This window comes from Lycium barbarum, chromosome 11, assembly GCF_019175385.1.
Source record: "Lycium barbarum isolate Lr01 chromosome 11, ASM1917538v2, whole genome shotgun sequence".
In the NCBI taxonomy this organism is placed as follows: domain Eukaryota; kingdom Viridiplantae; phylum Streptophyta; class Magnoliopsida; order Solanales; family Solanaceae; genus Lycium; species Lycium barbarum.
Genome location: NC_083347.1, coordinates 13,095,437 through 13,105,667, shown reverse-complemented (window position 1 = coordinate 13,105,667; position 10,231 = coordinate 13,095,437). Strand labels below are relative to the sequence as shown.

At 37.2% G+C, this 10,231-nt stretch overlaps 1 protein-coding gene across 1 annotated transcript; it reads right to left on the bottom strand.

The window, feature by feature from the left end:
- Positions 1-350: 350 nt before the first annotated feature.
- LOC132620374 (uncharacterized) lies at positions 351-9,051 on the bottom strand. Its single transcript, XM_060335035.1, has 2 exons — positions 6,536-9,051; positions 351-620 (listed from the first exon to the last, which is right to left on the bottom strand). The coding sequence occupies exon 1, from the start codon at positions 8,868-8,870 to the stop codon at positions 6,576-6,578; it is 2,295 nt and encodes a 764-aa protein (XP_060191018.1). The 5' UTR covers positions 8,871-9,051; the 3' UTR covers positions 351-620; positions 6,536-6,575.
- Between the last annotated feature and the right edge of the window lie 1,180 nt (positions 9,052-10,231).

Below are 10,231 nucleotides of genomic sequence, written 5' to 3'. Positions count from 1 at the left end.
CGAGCATTGAAAATGAAAAACCTTCCGATAATAAATGTTTTACCCGTCCTTGTGGCCTACCCGATGCAACTCTAAAAAAGGCCGGACCAGAAATTTCCAGTAACGAGATGACTAAACAAAAGTAGTACTGTAAAATAATTGATTTTAAAATCACATAGAAAGTAGGTGTAGGATAAAAATTGTTAGTAAACATATATGACGCCCAAAGAAAAATGGACCAAGTTTTGAAGAGTTAGAAAAAGTTCTTTTTTGGCGGTCTGCTTGAGGAGGGTGGGGGTGGGGGGGGGGGTGTTAAGCATTTAGAAGGGTTGAGGACTGAAAGCTGCAAGGAAACCAAGAACACACAAATGCATCAGTCAGTACCATTATAATACATAGAACTAAAGTCATATCCCTGTGCAATAGCAATCACAATAGAACTACATTCATCAATACCTACTGTCAGAATTCAGGTACTTGGAAACTTCTAAAGCATTACTAAGAAGGCACCAAAATAGGAGTAATATTTAGAGAAATCAGTCTGAGCTATAGTAAGCTTTCTTCAAAATGCTTGCATAACCACCTTCCAGCAAGTAACATAAGGCAACATGTCAAATGTAAGTTAAACATCCGTAAAAAACCTGCATTGTCAGAGTAAAATCTATAAGATACAAAGATAAGCATATTAGGAAGATAAACATCATACACATCAGAAAACATCTAAAATCCGACTCAAAAGTATGCACACGATGCAGAAAGCCAATGATCTTTAGTGTGAAAAAGCAAAGTCGGCAACATTTTTTGCTTTGTAGTGTCCCCAACAATAAGAGAACACTTCTACCAAAAATGCTACTTTACATATCCGTTCTGGTACATATCAGTTTCTAGTTTGAGCTATAACCGTTAGCAGGAACAGCCCATGGGTTTACAGATATGTCAAAAACTGCGTTACTCCTAAGGTTTGCAAGTATAATACATACAACAACAAAAACAACAACCCAGTGAAATCCACAACGTGGGGTCTGGGGAGGGTAGAGTGTACGCAGACCTTACTCCTACCAAGGTAGGACGGCTGTTTCCGAAAGACCCTCGGCTCAATAAAAAAGCATAAAAAGAGGTCAGATAAGACTAAGAGATTCAAAGCGATGTGAAAATGAAATAACGCAAGCGACACAGATAACATAGGATAATCAAAGCACAGGAAATAACATATAATAGCAGAAATCAGAGCACAAGAAATTATACTGTGATAATGCGACTAGTAATAAGAAAGGATAACGAGACTATCTACTAGCCTTCTACCCTAATCTGGGTTCTCCGAACCCTCCTATCTAAGGTCATGTCCTCGGTAAGCTGTAACTGCGCCATGTCGTGTCTAATTACCTCTCCCCAATACTTCTTCGGCCTACCCCTACCTCGTCTGAAACCATCCATGGCCAACCTCTCACACCTCCGCACTGGGGCATCTGTCTCTCCTCTTCACATGCCCAAACCATCTCAATCTCGTTTCTCGCATCTTGTCTTCCACCGAGGCCACTCCCACCTTGTCCCGAATATCCTCATTCCTAATCCTGTCACTCCTGGTGTGGCCACACATCCATCTCAACATTTTAATCTCGGCAACTTTCATCTTTTGAACGTGAGAGATCTTAACTGACCACCACTCCGCCTCATACAACATAGTCGGTCTAACCACCACTTTGTAGAACTTGCCCTTAAGTTGTGGTGGCACGTTCTTGTCACATAGCACTCCAGAAGCAAGCCTCCATTTCATCCACCCTGCCCCAATACGATGTGTGACATCATCGTCAATCTCCCCGCTGCCTTGCATAATAGACCCAAGACTTGAAACTACTTTTCTTCTGGATGGCCTGGGTACCAAGCCTCACTTCCTAGCCAGCCTCCTGAGGTGCTTCACTGAACTTACACTCTAAGTACTCTGTCTTGATCCTACTCAGCTTAAACCCTTTAGACTCCAGAGTATGTCTCCAACCCTCCAGCTTAGCGTTAACTCCTCTATGAGTCTCGTTGATCATGACTATGTCATCCGCGAAAAGCATACACCATGGCACCTCACCTTGAATTTGCTGCGTCAATCCATCCATCACCAAGGCAAATAAAAACGGACTAAGAGCTGATCCTTGATGCGACCCCATCACAACTGGAAAGTGCTCTGAATCTCCTCCTACTGTCCTTACCCTGGTTTTGGCTCCCTCATACATGTCCTTGATCACCCTAATGTACGCCACAGGTACACCTTTAGCCTCCAAGCATCTCCATAGGATCTCTCTTGGAACTTTGTAGTAAGCTTTTTCTAGGTCGATGAATACCATGTGTAAGTCCCTCTTCCTCTCCCTATACTGCTCCACCAGTCTCCTCACAAGATGGATGGCTTTTGTAGTTGAGCGTTCCGGCATGAATCCGAACTGGTTCTCTGAAATAGACACGCCTCTCCTCACCCTCATCTCCATCACCCTTTCCCACACTTTCATAGTATGGCTTAGCAGCTTAATACCTCTATAGTTGTTGCAACTCTGGATATCTCCCTTGTTCTTGTATAGAGGGATCATTACACTCGACCTCCATTCTTCGAGCATCATTGCCGTCTTAAAGATGACATTAAACAACCTAGTCAGCCACTCCAAACCTGCCGGGCCCGCGCTCTTCTAAAATTCCCCAGGAATCTCGCCAGGTCCGGTCGCTCTTCCCCTGCGCATCCTACGAACAGCACCCTTAACCTCCTCAACCTTAATACTCCTGCAATACCCAAAATCGTGACGCCTTCCTGTATGTTCTAAATCTCCCAACACAATGTGTCTGTCCCCTTCTTCATTCAAGAGTTTGTAGAAGTATGACTGCCATCTCCGTCTAATGAGCGTCTCCTCTACCAATACTTTGCCATGCTCGTCCTTGATGCACTTCACTTGATCCACATCACATGCCTTTCTCTCCCTCGCCCTGGCTAGCCTGAACAATTTCTGATCCCCTCCTTTCTCTTCTAGTTCAGCATAAAGGCGTTCAAAAGCTGCCGTTTTTGCCGTCGAAACCGCCAACTTTGCCTCGTTTTTGCAAGTATATTACATAATTTTGAAAATTTCATGATAATGTATGGAAACTTACTAAAATATTTAACACTGAAACACCCGAGAGGAAAAGTGAGAGTAGATGCGTTTTATTTTTCTTTTCTTTGTTTGAGGTGATTTGGAAATGAAACGTTATGGTCGCAACTAAGAGATTCTCTTTCAAAATCTGTTTGGCGACAAGTGACGGCTGAAATGTAGCAGGTTAAGATCTCAAATGAAAGACAACTCCATGACAAGAAAGCAAAATCATACAGCAGACAGGTTACAGAAGAAAGCAAAATCATACAGCAGACAGGTTACAGAAGAAAGCAAAATCATACAGCAGACAGGTTACAGAAGAAAGCAAAATCATACAGCAGACAGGTTACAGTTTAACGAAGAGAATTAACTGCCAATCAGCCAGATATTTATGTAATTCCTCATATGACATACTTACTACTCTATCAATGCGGTTTAGAATATTTCATAAGTTACAGATTTTCTGTTTTAACCAGAGAAAGGTACCACAGATTATTACTTCTCCAACTTTTCCCAAAAACTTTTCACAACAGTTCTATGCTACATTCTGATGATATGGTGGCATTGAGCACCACTGTCACCACTATCATCGAAAAAATGGTGGTAGCCTCAAACTCAGATGTCCAGATCATTACTTAGTCAATTCCCACTTTGATACACCTTTCCTGACGAGACCATCTTAAGAAATATTTAGGACACACGTCTCAATAACTCAAATCTCAATACAACAGGCTTTCATCTTGTTTTCCTATATCTATATTATTATAAAAACATGAATATAAATGTTGGTTGAACAAAAGATCCTTCAAATATTGAACGACATTTATACCCTTAAAAGTTAAATTATTCCTTTTAAAAGTTATTTCATATTGGATAAAACTGTAATATTCAAAACAATGTCTAATATCTAGGACTTTGAGATTTAATATTTTTTAAAATTTGTAATGGAAATGACTTGAGGAATCTTGGTGGTAATAGGAAGGATTTTTTTCTTAGGACTTTTCCATTCTCTTTTACCTATTAAATAAAAATTACCTTAGAATTAATTATTACCGTGTCTATGTTTTAATACAATGCAACTTTGTTCATGAAATTTGTTAAACAGACGATCTTTGCTTATGGTTCATTCTTAATCTATTTTTCTTACCAGTGTTTTAATAATTTTTTCACCAAAGTAATTCTCACTGATTGTAAAGTTATTATATTATGCCATAAAATATCAATATGGCACAATATCTCAAATAGTTAAAAATTAAAGAAATTATTAATATGGCAAAATATCTCAAATAGTTAAAATTTAAAGTTAAAACTTTTTTTTTTTTTGAAAAGAAAGTTAAAACTTGATTGGTATTAGAAGTCTACACAAATTGATATCAATCAAATCTTTAGTTAAATTCATATTTGTTTTCTTATTTATTTTTTAACTATTTTTTCTTTTACATTTCTAAGGAATATTGATATGGATCAATACATCTCAAATTTTGTTTTCTACTTCATTAGAACTAAATAATATCTCATTAAAGATATTATTACAAGTACTACAGCTACCTAACATTTTTTTGTGTGTGATAAATCGATAGGGAATAATCTGCAACGCACATTCGTAGAGACTAGTTCTTATTAAAAAAAAAAAAAAAACTTGCGGACAATATACACATTTCACAATTATCTTTTTTAAAAGAAATGAAAAGGGGATATTTTACAATTTTATATACATACATATATATATATATATATATATATATATATATATAGGTAAATCTTAATATCCATTAGAAGGGAAATGTGAAGATTCAGTTGGGGCAGAAAATAGATGTAATGAGGAAATGCACATTTCACCCAAAAGAAAGAGCAAATTAAAGGCTTGAGATTGTAAAGATGGTAGGATGGCTTAGTAGAATGAAGGAGAATGGGTTAAAATAGTAATTGATTATACATAGACTTAAATGTAGTCAATTGAAGGGTGAGGTAAACAAGGAAATGGTAGGAGCAAAAACCCACCAAATTAAGCTATGACTCATACAGAACCTTTGACGAACTTCATTTGTAGCAATATCCGTCCACAATGACCTACTTTCTATTTTAGCCAGTCCAAAAAACAATTAGACCCATTCACTTAATTGGAATTATCTCCTACTCTAACTATAAACAGTCCTTGCTTTCTATTACTTTAATCTTCAGTTTAATCTACGTTCGACTATGTATTTTACCATGTTTGCTCTTGAATGATGTTTTAACTCATATAGAACCTCTTCTTATTTGTGCTAGTCAAAGTAGGTAATGTTTTTTAGATAGTTAAATATGTTCCAAATACACTAATAATGTATTTTGAAATATCTGAATTCCAATTCTTTTATGTAGATTCGTTCGAGAATGTTTCACCCAGTCACTGTAGAGGAAAAGATTCTTCCTCAATAGAGATCCAAAGATGGGAAAGTGCATAAAGGTGAAGGAACTGCCTCTGTCAAACAACAGTTATACATTTTAGTGTCTGTGCTTCAAAGATCTGAAGCTTACAAGGAAGCTCGGCACCCTAAGTGGTGCTCCCATTCAAAAAGCAGCAATCTTTAACTTGTAAGAAAAATGCATAATGAATTCTTGGATGGGAGCACCACTTAGGGTGCCGAGCTTCCTTGTAAGCTTCAGATCTTTGAAGCACAGACACTAATATGTAGATGCTGTGTATCAGTTTCAGACACAACGCAAACAGCCATGTCAAGTAGGCTTGAACCAACACACTAATTCTTCTGCACTTCCTATGTTTGGGCGTTTCGTACTTCTATAGATTATAAACTACACCCTCCGTCCCAATTTATGTGGCATCTTTTGGATTTTGATATTCAAACAAGTTTTTCTTTGACCATAAGTTTTTCATATATCTCGTAAATATTTTGAATTGTCAATCATTGTGACTTTAGTACTTTTTACGACGTTTCTAAATATGCGGATTTTATTTCAAAAAACTTGAAGATTCCATGCCCAAATTCACGGTCAAAATTAAACTATTTAACTCTCGAAATCCAAACAATGCCACATAAATTGGGACAGAGGGAGTATATTTTTTGCATTTTTTTAACTACTTTTTTTTTTATAAAGTTTTTTTTTCTATCAATTAATATTCCCAGTTTTCTTACAAAGTGTGAAGCGTCCAATTTGGTAAAGTGTCCAACATGTTTAGTGCTCCTTTTCTTAATTTTCTGAATTTCTGATGACGTGTCCAACATGTGTAGTGTCTAAATGTTTTACCCTAACTGAAATAATCTGCATCATGTAAACTACAACATAACAGTGGAGAGGGAAAGACAACTGCAGAAAAAATAGACCAACGTATATAAAGAAAGGGGGAACAATGCAACAAAAAAGACCTCCCACAATTGACAGATTGAAATAAGGCATCATGCAAAGCAGAGTGGGAGCATGGAGATTATCACAAAGCACCATAAGTTGGCATTTACCTGCATTTCAACCATGGAACTGAAGATTTCGCAAAGCATTTCATTCATTTGGAGGGCAGTCGGGAGTTTCTGAAATTTTATCCTCACTCTCAGGAACTTTATCCTCACTTTCTGGCACTTTATCCTCACTTTCTGGAGCTTTACTTTTTGCACTCACATCTCTGAGGTTCTTCACTTTATCCTCAAGGCCCGTCAACTTCTTATCCAGCACCTGAACCTTATCAAGAAAATTCTCAAACTGACCAGTATATTCTTCCTCCGCTTCTTTTGCTTTTTGTGACAAAAACAGGCAATTGGATCGAGTTTCTTCCTCTTGCTTGAGGCGTAGCTTTTCCAATTCAGCACTGCTCAACATTAGACCTCCACCAGCATCTTTGTAGTATGGTTCTTCATGTAGCTGGAATTTTTTCCTATACTCAGCGAACTGCTTCTGAGTATCCTTCATCGCCTTCCTGTAACCATCCAAAATATTTCCCATCATAAAAAGCTCCCGTTCAAGACGACAAATCTCTCCATCTCTTTTCTGTATTTCCTCACATTTAGACTTATGCAAGTGGTCGATTACACTGTCCCTTTTATGCAATTCATTAAGAATAATTTGCTGGTTTATGTTGAATTGCTCTTCATTCTGTTCTTTTGCATCATACATCATCTTAGCCTTCATCACTAGCTGCTGCATTTGCTCCATGCATGATCCAAAATCTAATGGCTTCTCGTCCCATGCACCGTCAATCCTCAACCTCTTGTTACTGCCATTGAGAGAATGATGTGCCATGTCCGGCTCCATCTCGATCTCTCTCTTACTTCCACTACCAAAAAAGGAACCACCTGTATGCATCTCATCAAGTTGCCCCTGTGAAGTAAATGCCATCTGTGTAGTTTCCATCGTTTGAAGTAGATTTCCCGTCAATCCATCCCCAACAAGAGTACTATCACTAGGCATAACATCAAATCCATCATCAATCTCGTGCCTCTCTGCTCCTTCCTCCTCCTCCTCCTCATCATCGTCATTACCATTAGCGTCATCATCGGCCAAGTCATGGTCTTCTTTCTTCTCCTCATCATTATCCAAAGACACTGCTTCCTGCATTTTACATCTCTGTAAAAAGGGCTGATTTGCATCTGTTCTTTCATCAAAAAGCCATTGTTTCTCTTCCTCTCCTTCCTTCTCTTCCTTGTGTTCTTCCTCAACATCCATCATCTCCGCATCCTTCACCTCTTCCTTGTGGTCAACTTCCTGCCCCAAAGTCAATTCAATATTCAGTTCCTCCCCTAAAGCACCATCCAATTCTCGAGCTTCGCTTGAGCCACCAACTCCTTCATCCTCCTCCTTCACGTCAGCTTCAAACTCCGTCTTTTCTGGTTCTTCACAAAACAATACCTGCTCACGCTGTGACTTTATCAAGTACTGCAAATGTGCAGCATAATAACAGTCCACTAAATTGTCCCCTTGTGTCAATTCTTTCTCCACCATGAACCAAAACAATCCAGCCCAATCCACTTTCTCAGGGTGTCCATCTTTTATTGTCTTAGTCCAATTCAACACCTCATTAGGCATTATCCACATGTCCTCATGCAAAAGCACCCAAATCGACACAAAATCCTCAAGAAAACTTATCGACTCCTCCGACAACGGATCATCATCCAAATCCAGAAAATCAACACTACCTTTCTCCTTCTTCACAGGCAACTTAAGCGCCCGTCCTAAATCAGCCCTATTAACCAAAATCCTAAAATCATTAACATAACTACACCTCATTTTGGAATCATAAGTAGCAATCAACTGTGCAATCAAATCCACCCTTAAATCTCTATCAAACTCTATATGCACAAATTCCCATAACCCTAAACGCCTAAGTAACTTCTCATGCCTATCAAAATCAAGAATCTTGGAAGGGAAAAAAGGAACAGGCTTTAGGTTTTCCTTAAGTGTTAACAACTTTTTTTCAATAGCTTGTAACTTTTTTGTACTACATTTACCTTTCTTGCGCTTATTGCGCTTGTGGGTATTAGTAGGTGACATTAATGGAGGGTCAGGGACACTTACCAAAGGGTCTTCAATAGGTAAAACCACAGTTAAAGAACAATGAGGGTTTTCTAGGTCTTTTTCAACAGTCTCTTGATCAGGGTTTTCTTGGGGTTTTTCATCAAGATTCACTTGGGGGGTTTCTTGATTTTGTGTACTGGAAATGGGTTTTTCTTGGTTTGTGGAATTATGGGGTTCCAAGATTTGGGGTTGAGAATCTTGAATTTCTTGGTTTTCCTTTTGTGGTTCTTTTGGGCTGGAATCATCGATGGTTTGTTCTTGATTTGGGGAATCTGAAGAGGCAGACATATCTATCTATCTATCTATATAGTGGAGAGAAATGAAGGTTTTTGAAGGATCAAATTTTGATTTTTTTTGGGAGAATGAGCTACTTCTTGTTAAGAGGAACAGGGTTTTTTCCTTGATTTTGTTTTTCCGTCCTTTTATTTTCTTTTCTTGTCTTTCTCTTTGGAAATGGCCTCGGATCAGGATTCAAACAATAATTTCATTTTGAAATGATTCATATTAATGATTCAACTAGTTTTTTTTTTTTTTAATTGGCATTTAGTTGATTGATATTACATTTGTCATCCTCATTTTTATGACATTCTTTTTTTTTTTTTTCAATGAATTTTCCGAAATGTTTGCTTCTTCTTTTTTTATGTCGATTTTGTAGAATTATTATATGATGTTTTCTCTAACTTTTCTATTATTTTTCTTAATATTGCTTTCACTATCACTTATATATTTTTATGTAAGGGTAATTAAGACATTTAGGAGTCGTTTGGTTTAAGTACTCATTAATCTCGGGACTAATTTATCCATCTATTGGATTATTTTATACCATCTAAAAGATGGTATAAAATAATCTCAGTATAAGTGGGTTAAGAAGGTATAAGCTGGGTTATCCCGGCACTAATTTTTATACCATATTTGCTACAAGGTATAAATTTATCCCAGCACTAATTTATACCTTATACCAAATATGATATAAAAATTAGTATTTGGATAACCCAACTTATACCTTAAACCAAACGACCCCTTAGTCCAAAAGAAAATGAGTGAGACTTTTAGGTACATTAATTTGTTATTGGCCAAATTCACTTTACACTTAATGGTGTGTAACTTTTGGGTGACAAATGCTTGGAAAAAGGAGTGGGCGAGCCCACTTGATTATGGCAATTTGCACGATCGCCCTTCGTTGGGGTTGGTCTTTAGTTTTTGGCCCTCAAATTGGTGGTTTTTAATTTTTGCCCTTCGCCTAAAATATTTTGAAATTCTGGATTCGAATCCCGACTTAGTCATAAAAATAAATAAAAAATTGCAAGGCAAGGCTTTACAAAAAATTATGTCTTATGTATCAGATTTTGTCTTAAGTCATAACTAAAAGTATCCCGGAGAGGGCAGAACTTTGCCTTATAAGGCACACTTTTAGTTATGTCTTAAGAAAAAATTGTCTTATGGGCCATATTAGTATTAGACGAGATTTTACGAAAAAAAATCTTTTTTGATTTCTTTATAGGAGATGACAAATCTCTTTTTTTTTTCGATGCGAATTTGATACGACATAGGAGAAGCCGCCCTTTATAAAAAATTATATTATTATATTATTTTTAATGATAAAAGGGGGTTCCAGCATATTAATATATAGTGAAGTGTTCCCCCAGATT